General features: G+C 40.8%; 5 protein-coding genes and 1 pseudogene across 5 annotated transcripts; 4 read left to right on the top strand and 2 right to left on the bottom strand.

Moving 5' to 3' along the window:
* Positions 1-7: 7 nt before the first annotated feature.
* On the top strand, positions 8-3,774 carry LOC114761902 (pumilio homolog 2-like; the record flags this gene model as incomplete). Its single annotated transcript, XM_028951357.1, is given in 13 exon segments — positions 8-62; positions 65-100; positions 103-384; positions 387-708; positions 813-873; positions 875-955; positions 1,057-1,114; positions 1,117-1,163; positions 1,279-1,491; positions 1,575-1,685; positions 2,186-2,380; positions 3,024-3,198; positions 3,358-3,774. Coding segments are annotated over 13 exon segments (1,674 nt in total), but the record flags the coding sequence as incomplete, so codon positions are not given.
* A 1,767-nt stretch (positions 3,775-5,541) lies between these two features.
* Positions 5,542-7,883, bottom strand: LOC114761912 (pentatricopeptide repeat-containing protein At5g59600-like). The gene has a single exon (XM_028951369.1). It carries the CDS (start codon positions 7,842-7,844, stop codon positions 6,237-6,239), a length of 1,608 nt encoding a protein of 535 aa, XP_028807202.1. The 5' UTR covers positions 7,845-7,883; the 3' UTR covers positions 5,542-6,236.
* A 17-nt stretch (positions 7,884-7,900) lies between these two features.
* Positions 7,901-10,503, top strand: LOC114761923 (dnaJ homolog subfamily B member 8). The gene is made up of 5 exons (XM_028951376.1): positions 7,901-8,414; positions 9,011-9,179; positions 9,567-9,599; positions 9,782-9,876; positions 10,131-10,503. The coding sequence occupies exons 1-5, from the start codon at positions 8,064-8,066 to the stop codon at positions 10,356-10,358; spliced, it is 876 nt and encodes a 291-aa protein (XP_028807209.1). The 5' UTR covers positions 7,901-8,063; the 3' UTR covers positions 10,359-10,503.
* A 420-nt stretch (positions 10,504-10,923) lies between these two features.
* Positions 10,924-15,123, bottom strand: LOC114761885 (protein TOC75-3, chloroplastic-like). The gene is given in 8 exon segments (XM_028951338.1): positions 10,924-11,433; positions 11,583-11,837; positions 12,585-12,833; positions 12,937-13,128; positions 13,250-13,357; positions 13,451-13,672; positions 13,910-14,142; positions 14,145-15,123. Coding segments are annotated over 8 exon segments (2,415 nt in total). The 5' UTR covers positions 15,061-15,123; the 3' UTR covers positions 10,924-11,193.
* Positions 15,124-18,593: 3,470 nt separating this feature from the next.
* Positions 18,594-20,258, top strand: LOC114761894 (uncharacterized). The gene is made up of 4 exons (XM_028951348.1): positions 18,594-18,720; positions 18,914-19,156; positions 19,243-20,061; positions 20,156-20,258. Exons 1-4 carry the CDS (start codon positions 18,636-18,638, stop codon positions 20,197-20,199), a joined length of 1,191 nt encoding a protein of 396 aa, XP_028807181.1. The 5' UTR covers positions 18,594-18,635; the 3' UTR covers positions 20,200-20,258.
* A 1,789-nt stretch (positions 20,259-22,047) lies between these two features.
* Positions 22,048-24,589, top strand: LOC114761880 (protein PLASTID TRANSCRIPTIONALLY ACTIVE 16, chloroplastic-like; annotated as a pseudogene).
* Positions 24,590-24,745: the final 156 nt, after the last annotated feature.

The following is a 24,745-nucleotide window of genomic DNA, read 5'->3' as shown; positions in this document are numbered from 1 at the left end:
GGCTAACCAACTTGGCACTGGTAATCTGCCACCCCTGTTTGAAAATGTTGCTGCAGCATCAGCAAGGCAGCACCTGGAATGGAATCAAGAATTCTTGGTGGTGTTTGGCTTCTGGAGCTGTTGCTGCGGCTGATGCACATAGTCTTGGTAGAATGGGAAATCAAATTGCGGGTGCTGCTCTTCAGGCTCCTTTCGTTGATCCTATGTATCTTCAGTACTTGAGAACTTCTGATTATGCTGCAGCTCAACTTGCTGCTCTGAATGACCCCTCCATGGACAGGAACTACATGGGTAATTCTTACATGAATTTACTTGAGCTGCAAAAAGCCTATCTTGGGGCTATGCTCTCACCTCAGAAGTCACAGTACAATGTTCCTCTGGGTAATAATCCGGCGGCTCCAATCATCTTGGTTACTATGCAAATCCTGCATTTGGTGTTGGTTTGTCTTATCCAGGAAGTCCAATGGCAAACTCAGTTGTATCCACTTCTCCAGTTGGATCTGGCAGTCCTGTGAGGCACAACGAGCTGAATATGCGGTTTGCTTCTGGGATGAGGAATTTAGCTGGGGGTGTCATGGGACCATGGCACCTAGATGCTGGAGTCAACATGGACGAAACCTTTGCTTCTTCCTTGTTAGAAGAGTTCAAAAGTAATAAAACCAAGTGTTTTGAGCTTTCAGAGATTTCTGGTCATGTTGTTGAGTTCAGGTATACATTTTGTCTGTTAAGTCTTTTGATGCTTTAATTTTAATGCTTCAATTTTTATTCTCATCCGTTAAAACTAAAGTTAATGATTTTACCCTTGTGAGTAGTGCGGATCAATATGGGAGTCGATTTATCCAGCAAAAACTGGAACAAGCAACTACAGAAGAAAAAAAACATGGTTTATCAGGAAATTATGCCTCATGCTCTGGCTTTGATGACTGATGTCTTTGGTAATTATGTGGTTCAGAAGGTGAGATGAGATTCATTCTCTTTTTCTGATGCTGTTTGTATTCTTTTTATTCTTATTCATGGACCGTGCGTGGTTTGAATAATTTCTGGTATATTCCAGTTTTTTTGGAGCATGGACTTGCACCTCAGAGAAGAGAATTAGCTAACAAGCTTTTTGGCCACGTCTGACCCTTAGCCTTCAAATGTATGGTTGTCGGGTGATCCAAAAGGTATTGACAGCTTGGGTATCAGCAATGGAAATTTTTTTCATGTGGTTATTGTCCTTAATGTTTTCAATATCTCATACTTTACCTTTTCTTTCTCCTACTCTGCATCCTCCTTTAGGCCATAGAAGTTGTTGATCTGGATCAGAAGATAAAAATGGTTCAAGAGCTTGATGGTAATGTTATGCGCTGTGTTCGTGATCAGAATGGAAACCATGTCATTCAGAAGTGTATAGAATATGTCCCCGAAGATGCAATTCACTTCATTGTCTCGACCTTTTTTGATCAAGTTGTGACACTTTCAACCCATCCATATGGTTGCCGGGTTATACAGGCAGGATTATTTAAGTTGCTCCTCTTATGATTATTCTGCATTTAAAATCCCTGTTCATATAATAATGCTTTTCTAAATGGCAGAGAGTACTGGAGCACTGTAAAGATGCTAAGACACAACAAAAAGTTATGGATGAGATTTTGAGAGCTGTTAGCATGTTAGCTCAGGATCAGTATGGCAATTACGTTGTTCAGGTTTATTTACCTCACCTTTTTTAGTTTAAACTAGTAGCTGCAATTTGGTATGGAAATTAAATGATGCTTATCCAACTCTTAGCTTTTGTGTAGTTTACCTGTCATTTTCTGCTGCAATTTAGTTCTGAGAGAAAAGATGTGGTATTCCCCCCTTTCTTTTTTGGGTTATACTGGTTGAAGTTGTTCACTTTTTCATGATTTTTTTTTTTAATTTTTTTCCTTTAAAGAATGTCTTTGGAGCGGATGCTTTTTATCAATTTACTTTTATAGTTTTTTTTAATCGAATTTGAATATATTGATTTATGTTATATATCATGCCATCCAAGCTGTGCTACTCTTATACACTCTGTGCTAAGGTTTGTTGTCTTGTAATTTGGAGCCTGGGCATCTGTTTGCTGCTGTAACTATTAATATAACACTTCCAGCTGGCATCTGTATATCTTGTAGTTTATACTTGTGAACTGATCTTTCATTCTGTCTTGCTCTATCCTATGTAACAGCATGTGCTAGAACATGGGAAGCCTCATGAGCGTTCAGCGATTATAAAGGAATTAGCTGGCAAGATAGTTCAAATGAGTCAACAGAAGTTTGCCTCCAACGTCGTTGAGAAGTGTTTGACATTTGGAGATTCTTCTGAACGCCAGTTACTAGTGAATGAGATGCTTGGCTCCACGGATGAAAATGAGCCCCTTCAGGTTTCTTGGAACCTTTAGTTTTGCTTTTTGACAATATATGAATCCTTACTCTTTCCTTTGTGGCAACTAATCAATGCTTATTATCATATTTTAATCATCTGAGAGACACTGGCTGTTGCTACTGGGAATCTCCTTTTACCTATGATCACTTCGGGTTTGCATCCTTCATGCTTTTACTCCCAGAAGTCTGCGCCATCGCAACGAAACAAAAAAGAAGTCATTGCTTTGAGTTCATTGCAAAACCTGGACTCCTGCTTTCTTTTCCTTCTTTGTCAAATATTTCCTTCACTAGAGTTGAGATTAATCATTCGTGGGGGCATGAAAATTTAATGTAACTAACGTGAGGTTTTGTGAAAGACGCAAGTTGACGGTCTTATTTTTGCATCTTGGAACATGGACACCTAAATGTAGTTATCATGAAGGAATGTGTTTTCCCCCTCTAAACATATTAAAATCATTATTTGTTTTAGTCTTCTACTAGAGTAGTGATCCCGGGTATTGTATGTGCCTTGGTTTTTCAAATCCTCTAGCATGCCTTAACTCTTGACCGAAAAGGTGGCAATGTCATTCTTGCATTGATGTTTTAACCTCTTCATAATTCTTGCATAATGATCGACTGCATTCCTCCTCTTTTAATTTACAGGCGATGATGAAAGATCAATTTGCAAATTATGTTGTACAAAAGGTGCTGGAGACTTGTGATGACCAGCAACGTGAGCTGATTCTTTCGCGAATCAAGGTTCATTTGAATGCTTTGAAGAAGTACACTTATGGAAAGCATATTGTTGCACGTGTAGAGAAACTAGTTGCTGCTGGAGGTACTTACTCATTCCATGATATTTCTGATTCACACATCCTTGGTATCTGACAAGCATGGTTGCATCCATGAGTGTAATATAGGTGCATGCTTATGAAGAATGTGCATTGATCATGATACGCTTGTTGAAGTTGGTCATCACATGTAATTTTTGTTGCAGAAAGGAGGATTGCTGCTCAGTCTCCTCATCCTCCTTAGGGCGCATATAAAAAGAAGGTTGTTTGTACAGCTAACTGGGGCGAGTGTGGGCTTTTCCTGCATCTAGAAGAGGTGATGAAAAACCTATCTTCTGTTGAGATAGGCAATAAAGTTGTCAGTTGTAATGAAGAACTGTACATTTTGTAGTGTTAAGTTTATACGTATAAATTAAGCGGAATGGGTTCCAGATGCCTGAACACAGCTGATGCGCCTGCAGAGTAGATCAAATAACTATACGAAGGACTTTTAAGGTTGTAGAGATTATAAAGATGCTGAGCTAGGTTTTTTAAGTTGACGTGACTGTACAAAAATGTTGCCTTGTGGAGAGCTGTTCATGTTTAGGCCCATTAATTGAGGAAGGATTTTTCTTGTTATGCTTGTTTGGCGGCCTTATTGACTGTGTCCTCTTATTTCTTTTTTTTTTTGACCAAGATGTGTCCTCTTATTTCTTACATCCATCGAATTGATGAAAATATATACATACATATATATATAGATCTGAAGTACCGCCCGACTCCTTATTTTGATGAAAAAAGAAAAGTCAACAAAGCAGAGATATCGACTCTTTTGAATTCGGGTAAACAATCGGTTTTTTAGGGGGCCGCTTCGGTTTTATGCCGCGTGTCTGCTCCAAATACTATTTTCTTCCTTGAGGTGAATCTCATGGTGTCGAAGTGCTTTTATCATGTTCTGTTCGCGGAGAGACACTCGCCAATAAATTTCGAACACTCAGTCTTCCAACAAATTAGTAACTGATCTCAGCAACGCGCTTTATATAGAGAGATCACTTAACCTGAAATGAAAGGAATAGAGATGGAACTACTGGCTCATCGGAAATCTCGAACCAAGAAGCAATGTGCTTACAGAAGCGGGCTGAGGTTTGCGGAAAGAAATTCAGCAATTTCAGTGTGAATTTGACTTGGCCTTAGTCGGCTTTTGGGGGATTGTTTGCGTCTTCCAAATCCAAGCCACGTCATGATCATTTTGCACCCTCGGGCTCTTCCCTGTTTCCGACGTTTTTCTTCGATCGTTAGCTGCATTTCTCTCAAGATTCTCTCTCTTTATAATCCTGAATTCTTGGTCGCTCCAAAGTCGTAAATCAATTGAAAATAATGAATAATGCTGCCATATCGATTGCGCCATGGTGGGAAGTTGCGATTTGCGTGGTTGGAAGCTGCTAACGTTAAACTTCCATCTGATATCACTAGCCAGTAGCCACTAGGCTTCTTCCCCACGGCACGGGGACGGAAGTCGGGGGAGGTGATAATTATTAGCTGATGAATAGGGTGTGTCCTTTGAAAGAGGCGGTCAGTGTCTCTATTGGTTTTTAGTTTTTCTTGGACTGCTAAGCGTCATTCTTGCACCCAAGAAAGGGGGGAGAAAAAGAAAGAAATAATATAGGGGTATGAAGTAAGTGATGTACGTCACTGAAAGCGAATGCTTATGTAATATTTGGTATGAGAGAGAAATGGAAGGGAGAGAAGGAGGAAAAATTTCAAAAAACTTCGTTTAAAAAATTGAAAAAGTTTGGATATAAAATTTTAATACAATGAAGAAGTGGTATAAAAAAGTAATAACAATTATTTAAAAGTTTTTAATCTCATTTTCTCTCTTTTTTAAATTGAGCTTATTAAAAAAATTTTTTTATCCTCTCCTCCAGTCCATTTCCCTAATACCAGGTGCACTCTTAAAGTCAATACAACATTGATATTGATGGGAAAGAAAAAACTTATTTAGAGAGTGCAATATTATAATATTAGGATGCTATAAAATATTACCTCCAATTCTTAATATAAGAGTTAATTTGACTTTTAGTTTGATTCTAAATATAAGGTCATAATCCATTTTGTTTATCATATTTATCCATTTTATTCTCAAATAATTCTTATAGTAGTTATATATGTTAAGAAATTACTATTAATAGGTAACACACATAATTAATAAGGGTAATTTAGGAAAAGTAATATTTATTTACTACAAACAATTAACTTAACTAATTATTTTAATTTTCAAATTAATCCATTAAATTTCATATCAAGTATGGAGTTAATTAGTACATAGATATTACCCCGTTCATATTCTTTCGATATGGGAAATGAGTTTTTTAGACAAAAAAAAGAAGATATTTTCACTGAAAAAAGATGGCATGAGAAATGAGTTTCAATTCCTATTTGATAACAAAACAACAGTAAAAACCATAAATAAGAGCAATCACATGATCAAAAGATGTTGGGAAGCCAAAAAAAAAGCATTATATATCAGAATATGAAAGATCCTTATTTGAAAAGATGCAGCCAGAGTTTTGTTTTTGCTAGTGCAACTTTCAAACTAACTTCAATAGTGATCAGTGCGTTATCTGTGTCAGGTTGCGCACGCGGAAGGCCCTTGTAGCACTCTTTAACATTTCCAAATATGAATGAAACTGGATATTCTAACCCCTTCTGATTGCAGATAAGGCTTGCTTCGTATTGAAGAATGTCTAGTGAAGTCCTCTCCAGTTTTCAACTTTTCATCACATATAGTGTTAGGGAAGAACGAAGGAAATGATGTCGTCTGATGTCTACAATAGGAAGCTCTCTGATCAGTTGATGAACGGGAATCTAGTTGAAACTCACCATGTCTGTTCCGTGTATGATATATTTTAGGTCCAATGGTGGATCTCACGAATCTGGATCAACTTGTTGCCTTGGACGACGTCTACAGAGAGTTATCATCCTGCCATTTGTGAACCAGCACATACTCTTACGTACACTTCTAGCCACGGACGGAGATGCAGCATATTATCATTTACCCATCTATCATTGTTCTGTTTTTCCTTTTTTGGGGCACATAACTCGTCTATCATTGGTACACACTATTTATCCAACTGCAACCGGTAAATTTTCTCGATTTCCTTCTCTTCAACATTTTCTTCACCCTCTCGACCTTTCCCCATTCACCAGCATCAGCGTATAAGCTTGACAATAGAAGACGATTCCCGGCACTCTCAGGCTCCAATTCCAGCAAATGCTTGACTGCCTCTTCTGCAAGATCCTCATGTCCATGATTCCTACAAGCAGCCAGTAGGGCACCCCACACAAATAAATCAGGTTCAATGGGCATTGCCTTGATCATCGCATATGCTTCGTCAAGTTTTCCAGCCCGACCTAGAAGATCCACCATGCATGCGTAATGCTCAAGCCGTGGATCAATCTCGTATTTTTCTTGCATGATCTTGAACAAACTTTGCCCAAGTTCAATATCTCCCGCGTGACAGCACGCAGTTAGAACTGCCGTGAAAGTTAGATGATCAAGCTTGCCTCCCCCTTCTGTCTCTCTGAACAACTCGATTGCCTTGTCAAAGTACCCATGATTTGCATAACCGAAGATCATTGAGTTCAACGTAACCGTGTTCTTCACGGGCATCTGATAAAATATGGTCCCTGCCTCATATATGAACCCACATTTTGCATACATATCAACAAGAGCACTCCTTACATATATATCTTCCCCAACACCAATCACCAGCGCGTAGCTGTGAAGCTCCTTTCCACGCCTCACTTTTGCTGCAGTAGCACATGCAGGTAGAAGACTGCTAATAGTAGCCGAAGTTGGGCAGAATCCATGACCCAACATCTGTTTAAACGTATGAAACGCTTCCTCATGTCGAAAATTCTGCACAAAGCCAGATATTAAAGAAGTCCATGATATCACATCAGGCTCAAAACCATTGGCGGTCATCACCCTGAAAAGCTCTGACACCGTTGCTCGGTCACCTTCTTTAGAAAATCCAGCAATCAATGTATTCCAAGTTATCACATTTGGCTTCGTGCCCATCATTCTCATGCTTTCCACCAAAATCAGTGCGTCCTTGGCAAGCCCTTGTTGTGCATAGCCAGACACAATAGCATTTAGCGCCACTAAATCTTTCTCTAACATCCCGTCGAATACTTTCCGCGCTTCTTCAACTCTTGCGCATTTTGAGTACATATCAATTAGAGCACTGCTGACAAAAGAATCGAGCTCGAACGAACATTTCAAAATCACGCCATGCATTTTCTCTCCGGTCTTGAGATCGCAAAGGTGCCCACAAGCTTTGAGAACGCTGGGCATCACGAATACGTTGGGTTTCAGCCCTTCCGTTTGCATTTCAGAGAACACACTCAGAGCCTCCTTATGGAAGCCACAGCGAGCAGAGGCTCCAATAAGAGCGATCCAGCGTCGAACATTTGTTGCCGGAATTTTTTCGAACAACTTGCGTGCAAGGGACAGTGTCCCACACTCGATGTACAATGTTATGAGCTTCGATGCAATGACTGCAAAACGAGCGAAACCGTTTATGATTAGGTGCGCATGAAGTTTCCTGCCCAAGTGCACAGCTCTATCACGAGCGTAAATGTCAATCACTTGGGCATAGACATTAGCTTCTGTTGGAAGCGTCGATCTCTGCTGGTATTGAAATTGAACCATGTCCGAGGAATCTTAAAAAATGAGCGCTTTTGATGAGTGTGCGCAGCATAGTAATATACAGACGCTGTCTTCTTTCAACGTGGCTGCGTGAGGATCGTTGGATCGTTTCAACGGACAGATTTGCGCGATGACGAGCGCTCTCGGGAGGATAGGAGTTCGGAGGATAAGATCCGCTTCGTTGGAAATCTCAGCCCAACGATTTCTGGTAACTTGATTAACATGTATGGATTTGCTCTGCCTCTAACTGGAAACAATTTCCTTTACCGGGCTAAACTGTGTTTTAGATCCATCGGACCTTCCTTGCTCCTGCAAAACCTAGCTAATTCTTCCTTACCCAATAGTGCATTCGGTCGTCGACGTGATTTTAATCCCGTCCTATTCCAGTCGGAATCCGTTTTTCCTTCCTGCTGGAACTATAAGCATACAAGAGGTAGCATCATTCTTCTGAAAGCCAGCCGTCGGGAGTCTCCTTACGAAGTTTTGGGCGTATCTCCATCAGCTACAGCAGATGAGATCAAAAGGGCATACAGAAAGCTTGCTCTTAAGTATCATCCTGATGTCAATAAAGAGGTAATTGGTATGTTTGGATCCTTCCCAAATGTTGTGTTCAATCCTTTTAGGTGTCGCTTAAGAATACATCAATATTGTGTAATTTTAGGTGGAAATTAGTCCTCTTTAATTAGCAATAGGAAAAATCAAATCTTTTCTTCCCTTTTCTGCATTAAAGCAAGGGGAGGCAAATATTATGTATTATACGGTTGAGATGTAAGAGAATAAAGTTGGGAATTAAATCGAACGTAGAAAAAGAACATGCAAATTCACACAAGAAGGAAGTGTAGAATTATTAGAAAGGGTAGTGGCCCTTTAATGGTCGTAAGATGCTGCGAAGTGCACTGTTCATGTGATTCACAATACTGATAAAAGGTTCCCGAAAAGAAGAGGAACATGGGAAGTAGCAGCAACAATTGCTCCTAACAAACAATGGATTGCTTTCTGTCGCGAATAAGAACTTAAAATGGACAAAGACATGGGGAGTAAGAGCAGCAAGATGCAGGCGCTACTAGATTTGAATCTTACTGGTCTATTTAATGGATTTTACTACCCTGTCTACTTGTACTACTTTGAGCCATACATTGAAGTAAGTATTTTTCATCTTGTCTTCACAGGACAAGGCGCAGGAGAAGTTTATGAGGATAAAACACGCATACAATACATTGATAAATTCTACTTCGCGTAGAAAATTTGATTCTGGAAATGGTGGTTCCGATTCTTATTATTCCTCTCAGAGAAGCCAAAGTGGTGATGCAAAAGTAGAAGAAGAATTTTATGGATTAGGTAAAGAGCTCTTTCCAATACTGGATAAATATCTACGCGGTTGCCTTTGCAACTGTGGACCATACTGGTTCCGGGAATCACAAATTCACGTACTTAATTCACAGGGCAAAAGTTGTCGGGAAGCATATGGAATCTTGATTGCTATGTTTTGTTAGTTTGTACTGGATAATTTTTGCCAATTCCCTATCCCTTTCCCATTTTTCTGGAAAGATGCCTGTTGAACATGTTGGTTTTACATCCACGGACCTCAGTTATAATTTGTTCTTGCCTTGCATATTCTTATACTATATCTTTCCCTCCAACTGTTGAAAAGTAATTTTACAATCCTTTATAAGCTTCCTGATTGGATTGGATGTCTGTCTTATGGTTAACATCTTTGTGCTGCAGGTAATTTTTTGAGGGATGTTCAAATAACAATAGGTAGATGTGTACTCTCAGACATCGTATCGACCATAAGTTTAACTTGCATGTTTACAAATGCTTTTGAACATGAATTTTGTTTTTCCACGCATTTTATTTCCACGCAGGTCTGTGAATAGGCGGAGAGGAGAATATCTACTAAATTGTTATTACCTTGTATAATTTGGCTGATGTAATTACAGGGGAGTTTTTCAAAGATGTTCAAGAAGAATTCAGGAACTGGGAAGCAAACTCTACTTCACAAGGAAAGCCGAAAAGCCTATGGGAGGAATTGGCGGTAAGAATTCGCCTCCCCCCCCCCCCCTGTGTTGTGTTCTTATTCCCACACGATGCTTGGCTTCTGAGCTTCTATAGTTGCCTGAACAAGAGAGAAGGCCCCCCCCCCCCGGGGGGGGGGGTGGTTCTTATTCGTGCAGAGTCTATTTAGTAATTTAGTTCTTGATTCTTGATGGCTGATCCTCGTCTTTTGAAACTGTGGTTAACAACAGTGATCAACATTGGAAACTGATTATATGGGATTTTACGTTGCAGGAAATAGGAGAAGAATTTGTGGAGTTTCTGGAGAAAGAACTTGATATAGTTGATCCGGAAGTTGATTCGGGTGATAATTATCAAAAGCCTCGGGGAGGAAATCCTTCTCGTACTTCTGCTGGCAGTGGCCCTCAAGATGAAAGTGGCAAGGGGAACAGCAGCATCAAGGATAACCTTGATGAAATAGAAGCTACTCTTGCTCAGTTAAAAAAGGAATTAGGTTTGTAGCCGAGATAAGTTTACTTTTATTGCTGGTTGACTCCATGATGTAGGATATTCAATTATTAGATATAAATTTCACAGGAATAAAAAACAAATGTTTTTACATAAAACAAAGCTATATCCTACATTATCCCCAGTCCATGGGATGCAAGTCGGAGAAGCCCTTCACTGAATGAAAAACTGTCACTAAAAAAATCTTGAACATTTGAGATGTCGTTGATGGTTCACTCATTTAGCTAACTTGTCTTGAAATTTTTTTATTTTTTGAATTGAAATGGGGACTAAACTTGCTCTGTAGGAGACAGAACTCACCACCTCTTTTATGCAGGAAAATTAATTGGCCACTAGAACAATGCAGTAAGTGCCATTACACATTTGCGTGCAATGCCCTTTTTTTGGGTTGAATTTTGGTGATTGATTTTGCGGTATACACGTGTTTTGTTTCCAGCCTGAGATGCTAATAAATCGACAAATATTCACCCCCACCATACTGACCGCTAAGTCAACAAGTTCGGGTGGTTTATTTTGGTCTGAACCAAGTTTGGTTAATTTTTCATAAATTGGGCATTTATTTTGGCAGCAGAAATAGATTAAATACATGAAAATAATAACAATAACCAACAAGATATAATCTGTCACAACATTTTCACATAAATTCTATACTAAATTTTCGGGGGAAACCAAAAAATCAGGGAAAAACGAGTTCAGTGCTAGCACGATGACCTCAGAATATCCACAAGCTTTTGCCCAATCATCAAAGGATGGTTGCAAAAGTTCTCCCGCAAACCATGACAAAACCTATTATTTTTAGCGATATACCATTTAATTGACTAATTTCCGCTCAAAATCTCTCTCCAAAACGGAAGAATAATGCACCAGTTCCTGAGTTGTGGTCAACGGCGTATTCTGCTCTAACCAGACCAAGCTTGAGACCAACTCCGTAGGATGATCCGTGTCCCATTCGCCTGTACACTTCTGTGGGATTCCCTTTGACGTTCTTCGAACTTCCAAGATCATTTCCATGTTCTGCAAAGGCATACACATGGGTACCTTTGATAGGTATCCGTAACTCGGCGGCAAGCTGTAAAAGAAAGAGATCAGCTCGCTGCTCAATGACTGGCTAGTCAAAAAAAAAGGAAAACTAACTACCATGAAATCTCTCAATCTTCATGATGCTAAAAAACAAACAAACAAACAAACAAAACCATGATACGTCCCAATCACTCCTACCTCAAGGATGTTTCTGGCTGCGCCAAGCTCACCCATGTTGTAACCCCTCACAGAATAGGGACCTCCAAGAGTAAAAGCATCGTAACTAGGAAGATCGCCTACACAACCACCATAATGACTATGGAGAACAAGCACTGGCGGTGGTGCTTTGCCAGCACCTTCCTCCACCGACATCAACTGGATAAATCGTGTCACAGTTAGCTGGTGACGATTAAAGAATGGGAAATTGCTGCCAATCCCAAGGCCTTGATCCACCTGACATTTGCATAGGACATAGCTGTGTCAGCAGATAACATAACTACGGCATACTTTAAGACTACAAATTCAGGGAACACTCATTTCTTGCTCGTATGATAATTGCAAGATGACCAGTTCATCCGCTTAATTTGACCAACATTACCATTCACTACAGTATCTACAATTAGGTTCAACTCAGTCACCGTTTCAAGAGTCTCTCAGAGCTCTAATGTTAACCAAAACGATAAAAATCATCTCCAGATGATCATCCCCGCAAACTCCAGCAATGCCATCAAGTCATCAACCCATCACGCTAGAATAGTATACCAAACATTGCTTTTGTCCCACCACCCCAGAAATTTTTTTTTTTTTTAAAAGCAATGTACGGAATCTTCACTATCATTGTTTTGATTCCTGGAATGGACCTGCTATGTCTTAAATTACTTATGAGTACATGTATAACTCAACCTGGAAGATAGTGAACCACTTACTCATCATTGCTTTAATTTTTATATGCCCTTCGGTCTAACAGCATTTGATCTAATTGGGAAAGGGAATTTCCTCTTCTACCACCATCAATAAACAGTAGATTCAGATTCTTAGCAAAACAAAGTGCTGGCCTTTCAAGAATGGTTCTTTTGCCAGGCAATAATTCTTTTAGTTTCTTTTCTTTTCTTTTTTGTTGTGGGGTTCAGGCCCACCAACCACAAAGCTGACAGTGTAGTGAGCCCATGTTGATAACACCAAAAGTAAATGTACACTCACCTGGAACACATTTCGGTCTCCAACGATAGTTCCATTCACAAACTTTGTGTTATCACGCGTAATATTGGCCTGTAAAAATGCCATCCGATCAACGCCAGTGCCACTGAGGGTGGTTGGAGGTCCATCAGCACTAATTCCTCCACTAGGCAATACTCGTTGACCATTTGCACAGATATGACTACTTTCATCACGAGTTGTTATCTCTTCCATCACAAGTCCATAAGTAAATTTACTCTGACGTGTGAAATTCTGTTTTGCACATGAGGTTGAAAAAAAATAATAAGATAAAGAGCACAAAATTAAAGGAAAGGGATTTAAAACGACCAATTGCCTGAACCATCAGCAAGATTACCTCAGTGATATTGGCTTTGACACCAGCACGATCAACCCATATTGGGGGTACTTCATCAACCCCTGGCCCTCCAGTGAATACAGGACTCAGCTTTCGACTGTTGAAGCAGCTTACACGAAGAGTACGGTTACTTGGATTATATACACCGTCCAAATACGGATGTGCATACTCAAGCTTAAATGCCAAATCATCCTAAGGGAAAAACATGAGCGCCGATTTAAGATAGTTGATATTAATAATAACCATGTTGGTGACATACCAAACTATTCCTAGAATAAAATGACATGAAGTCAATAGTCTAGTGAAAGACAACCTGAGGATTGAAGAAATTACTAGTTGTCACCGAACCAATAAGAGATCTATTCAATCCTTGCAAATTCCGGTGTTCAAAGGTAACAGTGCCTCCTGGCTGCAGTGATGCCTACACAGACAGTGAATATAAATACATGAGATCAACTAATGAACAAAAACTGATGGCCGATGACAAAGTAAATTTTTAGTTAGACATGAGTACCAATGTAGGACGTCCTCCTCGTCCAGGGACAATACTCCACTCAGTACTGACTTCTGCTGTCTTCTGTTCTAATTCTTTAAGCTTAATCTCAACGATAATTCCTCCCTCATTCTTCTCATCAGGCCGTGGATTCACTTCAATGTTTGAAAACAGAGCAAGGGAGTTGATGTTTCTTAAAGCTTGCTTCCCTGCCTCGATGTTGAAAATGTAACCTGGGCGTAGCTGTTATCCATACAAATATCCACTAAGTAGTCAACAACCGATGAACAAGGTAAAGACCAAAAACCAAGCGCAAAAGTCAATAACACCAACGCCTAGAAATTTGACACAAGAAACAAATGCCATGATGTGTTTGCCTGAAAGATCATTTTCTGGCGGCAGTCGGTATTGATTATCAAAACTCGAAACAAATGAAATGGAAAAACGGCACAACCTGCAATGTAACATAACCATATGTACCTGTTTCGGCAGTTCTCTTTCGACCACCGCGACATCAGTGTTACCTTCAACAACATTGCCAAGCTTATCCTGGAATTGAATGACCAATTGGGTGATATCCCCTTCTACAACCTCACAGACGACCTCCTTCGTGTTCAGGTTCCCAAAATTAACCACCTGTGCGCATGCATAGCCTTCATCCTGATACCACTTCTGGACCCGATCCCTTATCTTCTGCAATAGCCTGGCACTCACTTTCCTTGCTCCTTCAGCATCTGCATAATCTCCATGTGCACAGGCATCGGCAGAAGACACGCCCTTGCCCTCTGAATTCTCCTCTTGTAGTCCTCCTCCTGACTTCTAAAGTACTCCAGCTTTTCCTTATCAGTCATGTCCGCGTCCATCTCAATGGGCTTCGACTGCTGCATCAAGCCCACATTAATGCAGCGGAACCGATCGGCTGACTGCCACGTGCTCTCGGTGAAAGATATTGTAATTCCGATGGTTCCATCGGCGTTAGTTTTGCCTTCCATATCTACCTTCTCGAACATTCCGCAGGTAGCCAGGGTCTCAAGCTCCTTCTGAAGCTGGGCCTTGGTGTATACGCCACCGGGACGCAGTGAAACCATCTCGAAGAAGGAATCTTCGGTGCCCACTGTTTTCCATCTCCTCCGATCGAAGAATAGAATCTCTGAAATTTTATACTTTTTAAATCCACTGAGCTTATTGAGTTGAACAACAATGTTGGCCGGCAGCCCATGGGAATCCCACTCCTGAGAAGGGGATTCATCGGCAATAGCATCTGCCGGGGAGAAAAGTCTAGAGAAGAACCCCCCATTCCCATCTCCGCCGGTGCCGCCGAACCAGTTCCATCCGCCCCCGCCCCCGCCACCACCCAGGCCATTAGCACCGCCGCCGCCGAAATCTCCGGATCCATTGGAGAGGAGGAGCGGGAGGCCGGTGGAGCTGAAGAGGAGGGCGGCGGCGGCGGAAGAGAGGGCGAGGGTCTTGGGGAGGGTTTTGAAGAGGGCGTGATTAGAGGTATCAGAATCGTGGGAAGAGGAGAGATGACATTTGAGGGAGGAGGGTCGAGGGGAATTGTTGCGGCGACGAGGGAGAGGGGCGGAGAGCGTAGCACTCAAGTGCTGGGTAGCAGAGAAGGAGGAGGACATCGGGACGGATACGATGGGGTTTGGCAGCAGGAGGGGATAAGGGTTTTTGATGGGTTTTCTTCTCCCTCGACTGTTACTTGGGTAGGACTTGTCCTCTTCTTCACTCACTCAGTCACTCGAACTACCTCCGATAATTTTAAAAAATTTAAAATATTTTTACTAATTAAGTGTACTAATTAGAAGAATGATTATTTTAAAAAAAACATAAATAATAAAAACAAAACAAATTAAGATCTTATATTTAAAATCAAAATAAAAACCTAATAAAACTTTATATTAAATACCAGAAGTAGTATTTCGCAAAGAACGTGAGAAGCCAGCGGATGAGACCTGCTAATGCCGCGTGATAACATAAATGGCTAACAATTTCTAAAAACCACTCTTAGTAAATACTACCTCTTAATCTTAATTATAAAAATTTGTTTATAATTTATGAGACTATAAATAAAATTTTTTATAAACAAGGTATTAGGCCAAAATACACATGACTACCCTCGACTTTGGGTAAGTAGCATAAAACCCCCTCAACTTTAAAAATTTAAATTCTACACCCTCAACTTTCAGATTGTGACCATGAGCCCCCTGTCGTTAAAATGGCCGTTAAATCTAACAGAGTGAATGACATGCCAGCTTATTAAAAATTATGTGGCAAATGACATGTAATTTTTATTACTTTGTTTATTTATTTTGAGTTTAAACTCATAATTATAATAGAGGGCATTTCGGTGATTTAACTATAATAATTCCTAGTGTTTAGGTTTCATCATTGTCTCCCTTTCTCAGCCTCTCCTAATTCTGCAACTTGTAAGTCCTCTCCCTTCCCAACCTTTGATCCATTCTCTAATCATCTTCATTGTTTCAAAAATCATCTTCATTACCTTTTTCCTTCTGGAATTTTTCCCCCCAATTTTGAGCTTGTTTGGTTAATGATTGCATTATCTTCACTTTTCGTCTTGCAAGTCCGCCTCCTTGTCGGCACCGTTTTCTCAAATTTTCTGATCTTCTTTCTCATTCCAAAAAGTCATCATTAATTTTCCTATCTTCATCACATTATTTATTTAAATTTAGAACCTTTATTTCAACATGTGCGAGAGGGCGCCTTGCGTGGAAGTGAAAGATAGAAATTACCAATGCTTTTGTTGAAAGAGTTCGGCCTAAAGATGATTCTTTGCAAAAGTGCCACGGAAAATATGATATTGGGTTTTCCAGTTAACACTGTTTTGTAGGGAGTTGATAGGAAAATATTCATATTTCCACAATCATCGTGAAGATGATGCATTTGTGCAAAAATCTCGGGATTATGTAGATGATGAGATATCTATCCTGGAACAATGCCGTTTAAGCTAGAAAATCAATGGTAGAATACTGATACTAAGCAGGAAAATCAAATGGCAGACACGATGACTGTAATGCTCTCAACAATGGAGTTGGACTCCAAAACATTGGCTTGGAGTCAGTCCAGGAGTTTATCAGAGAGCTTCTGAAAACATAGTAGTGCTATTTTCTTGTCCCTTGTATCAGTTTAAAAAAAAAAAAAAGAACACCATTACCAAGATTTAATTAAGAAGATAATAGAATGGGATGCATGAGGATAAATTTGAACGAAGATCATGGTTAGAAGATGAAGTAAGCATCATTGATAGAGTAGAGATGGTATAGAAGACTTGCAAGTAGCGAGAGGCTGTTAGAGCAGGACGACTACTGAATTTGGGAGAGTTGTGCTAGGGATTAATATCATGTTGAATGGCGAAAATACCCTTTACTACAATTGTTGACTCTAACCTAAAATAAATAAATAAGATAATAAAAATTACATCTCATTTGCTACATAATTTTTAATAAGCTGACATGGCATTCACTCTGTTGGATTTAATAGCCATTTTAACGGTAGGGGGCTTATAGTCACAATATGAAAGTTGAGGGTGTGGGATTTGAACATTTGAAGTTGAGGGGTTTTTATGCAATTCACCTAAAGTTGAGAGGAGTTATGTGTATTTTGGCCAAGGTATTATAAATAAAATCGAAAGGAATAGTATATATATTTAATTATTACCATTAGTCCAAAGGCATGAGATCAATACATGAATCATTTCTCTTTAAATTATTATTCCCTGTTTCATGAAAAGCCGGCCACAACATTACCCCAGCTTTCTACTTCTTTTTTTCCTTCTCAATTTTCTACTAAGGTAAAACTCACACAAATTTACTATCATACTTGAGAAAATTCCAGCACACCATAACAATCGACATTCCATTATTAGCGTCCCGCCGTCCTGATAGTGACTTCTTCATAGGACCGCTTCCGGTGCCGTTACTATCAAATCTTTGGTCACCATCAAAAGAAATGAGACCGCGCCAGGTTCCACATTGTTGCTCAAACCCCTATTCATTCTCTTCCTACCAATCATGTCCAAACACCACCGCGGTGGCTGCTCAAAATGACATTGGTGAGATTTAATGTAATGTCACGACACAACACCCTCCAATAGTTTTGGGCAACGCGTTTAAGTTTAACTGCAGTGTTCTCATCCAGTGGTTGCATGCTCCTCTATAAGTGGTTAAATTCTTTGCAACTCTGGAATTGAAGTGCCTTTACGCACGCATATACCACCTAACTTGTACTAAAACTAAATCTAGTATATCACATCATACACGCACATATAAAGTATTTTGCAATCAGATGGGACTACAGGCCCAAGAAAGAAGTTCCTCTGTTTGCTCAAAATTACACGAGTTAAGCTTAAATCCTATCGAAACCTCCATCAGCACGGCAGCAAGTGTAGGAAATATACTACCCTCAAAGCAAACTCAGAACCCAGGCTTTTTATGATTTAAATCGCTATATTATAATATACATCACGGTTGACATTTACACATATTTTAATATATAATGTTAATTAAGCGTGGAATCCACCGTCTGCCGGTAAGGTGATCAGGATCTTCCGTAAGGCAAATGAATACTGCTAACAATACATCTGGGATGTTAAAATCAAGCGGTTGTATCTCACATCCCACTGTACTACATCGGTCATTGCTATAAGTTTTAGTTTACAATTTGTACTGCAAACCATATCTTATATAATGATACTTAATTAGTTAGTAGTCAGGTAAATCTATTCAGGTGCTAAATAAACGAAGTGGTTCATTCTCAAATCTGAAAATGATGATGTAATTAAATAATTTTGCTTTAGCATAGAATTAAGATAATTTGCGGTTTGATAAAATGCATATCTGATGACAATGAAGAGTGGAAGAGGATAAAGAAGAGAGGATTAAGTAACCCGTTTTTAGAAGGCGATGCCTGGTCAAATACTATAAGAGGAAGGTAACGAAAGTGATTGCGAGGTAAATCCACGTACGTATGGGTGTCAACGGTAAGTATTGATTTCTGCGACCAATGCGCACAGCGGCAAACAAGCGGCAAACAACGGAAGCAAACTGCTGGAGGACGCTACATTTTTTGTTGGCTTCAATTTCATCCTCCCACACAAACCCCAGGTATTATATTAAACGTTCTCAGCTTTTGCTTAATCCCAACTGCTACTGCTATTTCCTGAATGAATTAATCTCCCCGAATGGCTCAACTCGAGCGCTTCCCCCCCAGACAAGTAAATGCCTCCAGATCTCTCACCTCTCCCACCGTGGAAAAAGCCCTTCGAGGTAATCGAATCCCTTCGCCTTCTGCAAATTTCATGTCGTGCATTGTAGTTACTATAGGTACAAATTAAACCCGCCGTCACCAATTGTGTGGCATGCAAAAATGCAGTCATAATGGATTCTGTAAGCAAGCTCTTGTGTTTATTTTTTCAAGGAGCTATCCCATTTAAGATTGTGCTTTTCATTCAAGTTTCAGGTGGTGAATTCTCAAAGGGCTCGCCCACCTCCAACAGCCCCATTTCCCCTTTATCAGAAGACGACAACGGAGCCCCTCAGAAGAAATCTGTGCTCTCCAAAGTGAAGGAGAAGGCCAAGAAATTACGCCACAGTCTCAGCAAGAAAAAGCACGACGACGGTAATATTACCCCCGCTTGGGGCGTTTCCGCAGAAGATGAGGAGGAGGAGGAGGAGGAAGATGCGGAATACCTTGGAGCTCCAAGTAATTTCTCTAATTTGCGTCCTTTATTTCCTCCATCGTTTCTTCTGTCATTCTTTCTTTTCCGTCACGCGCGTCGTATATTTCAGTGTACGAATCGGAGCTGGCACCCGAAGCATACAAAGAAAACGCCAGGCAGCATCCAAGAGCGACTCCTGTAATCGCCGAGAACCATGTTTTGCATAACCCTTTAAAATCCAGAGGTGAAATGGATCGTCAAAAGCCGCTCAGCGGCTGTACGGAGTCAAAGAGAACAACTCATCATCATCATCATCTTGCAGCGTCCACAAGTTCTCTTGCTTCAAACAAGACAATGACCGGGAATGCAGCTGAGAAACTCGCACCAGCATATACGAAAGCATCATCAGACACAGGCCTTTGTATTTCCTCTAAAATGCAAGGCCTCACGGTTTCGAAACACTTAGATACTCAAACCCCATCACTGACCCCAGCACCATCTCGTAAATCTCCCTTGTCGGTGACTACGACGAATCCGCTGACTCCTCCCGCCAAGACGGCCTCCAAACTTTCTCCGGTTGCGTCAAAGGCTCCACGCTTTTCATCAGCCCCATCGACTCCGCGCAAATCATCACCATCCGCGTCTTCTACGCTGAATATGAAGAATGCCACGGCCGGCCCCGGCGACCAAACATGGGACAAGGGTGTATCGGTGAGAGAGTATTTCAAGAATAAGTTGGAGCCAGGGGAAGATGAGAAAGCTCTGTCTCAAGTGATATCGGACGCAATGAGTCCTAGGAGAACTCCCGGTGATGTGGGCGTCATGGAGAAGGTGAGAGAAGCTGTTACCTCATTGCTCCGAAATGAGGAACCACCGCAATATTCTGTCAGAAGTCCAACCTTACGTGCCTCGTCTCAAAATCATGTACTATCTAGCAACGTTCAGCAAGGTAATATTATGATGATCTATTCCGCAGTTTCATGCCTAATATCATATTGCTACTACAGGATTGCATTTATGAGTTTTTTTCTTTTCGTTGGCAGTTGCTGAGGAAGAGAACCATGGCAGAATCCTCCAGACAAATTGAAAATCTCGACAGGGATATGTCTCTGACTCTTGCTCATTTGTATATAGCATATTCAACTATTTTCTCTCTCTGTTTTTTCCCCGGCATATGTCTGTGTATGTACCCAATAATTACCATCGAAAAGATCATTTCCATCAATTTGTAAACTAAGGTTTTCTTAATAAACGTGTGTGCCCATGCCCTGATGACTTTGAAGGGTTCCTTGTATGAAATTCTGTGTCTTTATGCTTCTGATGAGTGTTCTTCAATTACGGACATCAAAATTAAAGGCTTGTCAAGGAAAAACTCAGTTGAGTGGGCAAACGAAGCTTGCTTTGATTCTTAATAATTGCCTTAAGCAAGTAAACATCAGTCATTGATGACAAATTTTCAAGAAGCAAGAGTTTAAGGTTGTAGTTCGACTTCTCTCATCATATTCAACAACTTATTTATGGAATGTTAAAGAAAAATGGTACTATAGAAACTGATTTGCAAATGATATGCTTCGTTTGGAGTGAAACCACTCTATCCCCCACCAATTTATCCCGCGTCAACTTGTCAAGGGCGCAATGAGGATTTAGTCAAAGAGGAGCATAATTAGAAAACACGTATAATTTAAAGTATGTATAAATTCTCAGATGATCAGTAATGCAAAACATCAAAATAGCATTTTAAAAAAATTGAAAACTCGAAGGGCTACTGTTTCCGATAGTCACTCTCCCTCCATTAGCGGAGGCTCTCCTTCACATTTTTTATTACAGCTGACGCTATATTTGCAGTCTTGCATTAGAAGAATATTGCATATTTTATGGTATTTGTAATCCCTTGTAGAGGATCATCACCGTCTACACGGGGGCAGTGGATAAACCATTTTTTGATTTCCTGTGTTATCCTAGTTTCCCCACTACACAAGTTGTCCGTATCACGTTGACTGGGTCCAAATTGTCTCGTATTATTCTGACAAAAAAAATCATATTAAATATCTTAATAGTGATGGCCTCTAATCAATGATAAATTTTTGTGGCTTAAATTTGCTGACTTCATGAAAAAAGGCATCATCTTTGGGTAGCAAAAAATGGGGATTATCATGCATTTTATCCGTCATCCCTCGACAATAGAAGACACCGGATTAACTTCACTCCAGCACACTGGCGGCGGAAATCACCATCACCTTCAAAAGTCCTATCTCCGCCACAGCCTTTACTCGCGGCTGCTGCATACTGTAACACTTTCCTCTGTGTTTACCTGCATCTGCCGCTTTCACTAAGAAGCACATGTATCTTCACTGATCCATTGATTCCTGTCCCGGCGAACCTGCACTAGACTATACCCAGATTGCCATGACGGATTCAAAAGCCTCTGCCCCTTCATGATTCAGTTCATCACCAAGTTCCTCTATACACGTTTGATTTTTATGATGTCTTCGTCAATACTGGTCAGTGACTGTAAAAGCAAATCAAGTTTGGCTAACAAAATTCAAGATGTAATTCTTATTAGTTATTCTCCTTCCGCCTCCCAGAAAGAAAAAAAAACAGAGAAAAAAATTTCTCTCTCTTCTCGTTGGCCTCAGCTATTTGTTTGCGAAAAAAAGAGAGATAATCTTGGAGGAAAACATGGACCTTAGCAACTCATTAACGGATGATGAAACATTCAACTGTATAAGTGCGAGCAGGGCATGTCATTCTCAGTAACATTAAGAAGCAGAACGCTTGGTGTTGGATAATTGCGCACTGGATAAACCCCATCTACGTGGCTCCCTCTTATTCGCCAGATTTCTATTGCCTCTTCCTTCAAGATAATTCACATAACCCCGCCAACAAAATTTAGCTCACAAAAAGGCCGAGCCATGTCGTGCGCGATCGACATGAGAGATATTACCCCAACTGAGCGCGAGGGTCGTCTGGGAATTCTCTCTATCAGCCCATGGCTCCCACCCTCACTTCCAATTCCTCTCTCTTCACCACCACGCCCCATTCGAGACCGAACCCCAGGAATCCAAGGCTCAGAGTCATTGCCAAGAAGTCCGGATCCTTCCCTCCCCTTCGGCTGGGCAAACCCCGAGACGATCCTTCTTCTGAAGGAGGAGCACAGCCCGAGACCCCCGCCAATTCCAACCCTTTTCGTTTTAGCTTTGGCAAGTTACCTGATGTGACATCTTTGATCCCACTTCCCAGTAACCCCACTTCGCCGGGTTTGTCATTCGGCAACCCCAAGCGCAAGGACCCTGCTACAGTGTTTGTTGCCGGCGCGACAGGGCAGGCCGGTATTCGCATTTCACAGACACTGCTTAGGCAAGGTTTCAATGTCAGAGCCGGTGTCCCCGAACTTGGTTCTGCTCAAGAATTGGCTCGTCTTGCTGCTGAATATAAGGTCAGCTTCATCCAATCCCACCTCAGCACATAGTTTTAAATTTCTAATTCCTGTAATCTGATTAAATCAACTCAAGCTCACAATTGTCGCTCGCAAACTCATCCTGCATTAGACTATTTTCTTCCTTTCTTATGCTTGTGAATGACGTATAACCATTGGAAATTTCCCCTTTTTGATGTGCGTGTTAATTCATTGGGCAAGCAGAATGAAATCATGGCTGTTATATAACATCGAAGCTAATTGACATTTGAATAAAAACCTTAATATGCGAAGATGTACTGAGTTATGTGTCAGTTCCTACTGTGTCATCATCGCAGATCATATCAAAGGAAGAATCAAAGCGCCTCAATGCAGTACAATCGAGCTTCGAAGATGCCGAATCAATAGCCAAAGCAATAGGCAATGCTAGCAAGGTAGTTGTCACAATTGGTCCCGCAGAGAATGGTCCAACTTCGGAGGTCTCCACATCGGACGCCGTACAAGTAGTCCAAGCCGCCCAACTGGCCGGCGTCAGCCACGTGGCTATTATCTACGACGGGAACACTTCCGGCGCCTCAACTTACAATGTACTGGATGGCATCTCGTCATTCTTCAACAACCTGTTCTCACGGTCTCAGCCCTTGAGCATACCAGAGTTCTTGCAGAAAGTGATTGAGACAGACGTCAGCTATACCTTTATCAAGACAAGTTTAACCGATGATTTTGCGCCGGAGAGTTCCTATAATGTGGTCGTCTCAGGTGAAGGAAGCGCCGGAGAAACGACTATAAAGTAATGTAATGTATGAGATAATGTCTAATATATATGTTGTCTCCCTTTTTAGGTTGTCTTCTTTCTTTTTCTTTTCTCGCTTAATATCCATGTTTCCATCTTTGTAGCTAAAACTTGGTAGAAAATGATGATGATCAGGTTGCCAAGTCCAAGATAGCATCGCTAGTGGCGGATGTTTTCTCAAACACAGAAATAGCAGAAAACAAGGTACCGATTGTTGCACATGGACATTTGCGCATCATTACCAGAGATAAGAGAAACGGAATAGATCCAAGCTGGATGTGACTAATTTACTTTTTGGCAAATTTTGTTTGCCTTTTACAAATAGGTTGTGGAAGTGTGCACGGATCCAGAAGCCCCATTGAAGCGCGTAGATGAACTCTTCAGGTAAGCGCCGTATCATGTTTGTTGCCTGCCAGTGATGACTATAAAATCATTTATGAGTCAACTGAGGTCAAATTTAAAACCCAAACTCGGCAATGATCTATCAATGTTTGCTTGTCTTTGAATAAATGACATGAAGAAACTTCTCGATTTAATTTGCTTTGTCCTGGAACGATGCAATCATGTAATGCTTAATTATCTTCTCTCATTGGAGAACTACGAGCAAATATCTGAAAGTGGCACTCTGGTCCTTCATTTAATTACATAGAATATAAGTAGAAGAATCTATACGGCTGCAAAACACTAAGCGGATATGCAAGACTGAATTGTGAGTTTGTTTACAGGACAATCCCCGTGGATGGAAGAAGGGAAGCCTATGCAGAAGCAGTTAAAAAGGCCAAAGCAGAGGAAGAGGCAATAGTGGCTGCTGAAAGAGCCCGCGAAGCCGCAGAAGCAGACAAAGAAGCTGGAAGAAGAAGTGGAGAAGTTGTCCAAGGAAGAAGCGAGGGCTGCTGGTCTAGCTTCAGAAGCCCAACAGAAGGCCGAGGCTGCCGGGGCCTCTGTAGATGCCCTCTTGACCAAGGCAAGAGATTTTGGTGCGGGCATTTCATGGCAGAAGTTGAGCTTACAGTTGGCCACCTCGATGCAGAACCAAAAGTCCGAAGAGGATTGAAAAACCAAAAGTAGCAGCTTGCCACTGTGAGGGGACAGGCCAAGCTCGAAGTCTCTCCGCCTAACAAGGCAGTGGTTAAGCAACCAAGCGGCCCTACCGCTAAACGAAAGGAGGATAAGTCAAGAAAACAGAGAAAACGGCGGAGGTAGGAGCGTATTTGGTGCCTGTTCAAGCAGGAGACTATCTATGTTGATGATGCTAGTGATCATACTTGATTGGGGGTAGTTCTCTGGTTTTTGAGGCTATGTCATTGCAGGTTATTTGCTTTGAACTTGTGTCTCTGTAAAGTTGTATGACTCTGAGCCAGATATATTGCGCACTTCTGCTAGTTCAGATTTCTAATGAGATTATGGCCAAGGCAAAAATAATCA

The sequence above is a fragment of the Neltuma alba genome, unplaced genomic scaffold (genome assembly GCF_004799145.2).
Source record: "Neltuma alba isolate B1F8T4 unplaced genomic scaffold, ASM479914v2 tig00001711_pilon, whole genome shotgun sequence".
In the NCBI taxonomy this organism is placed as follows: Eukaryota; Viridiplantae; Streptophyta; class Magnoliopsida; order Fabales; family Fabaceae; genus Neltuma; species Neltuma alba.
This window is presented reverse-complemented; position numbering and strand designations above follow the sequence as displayed.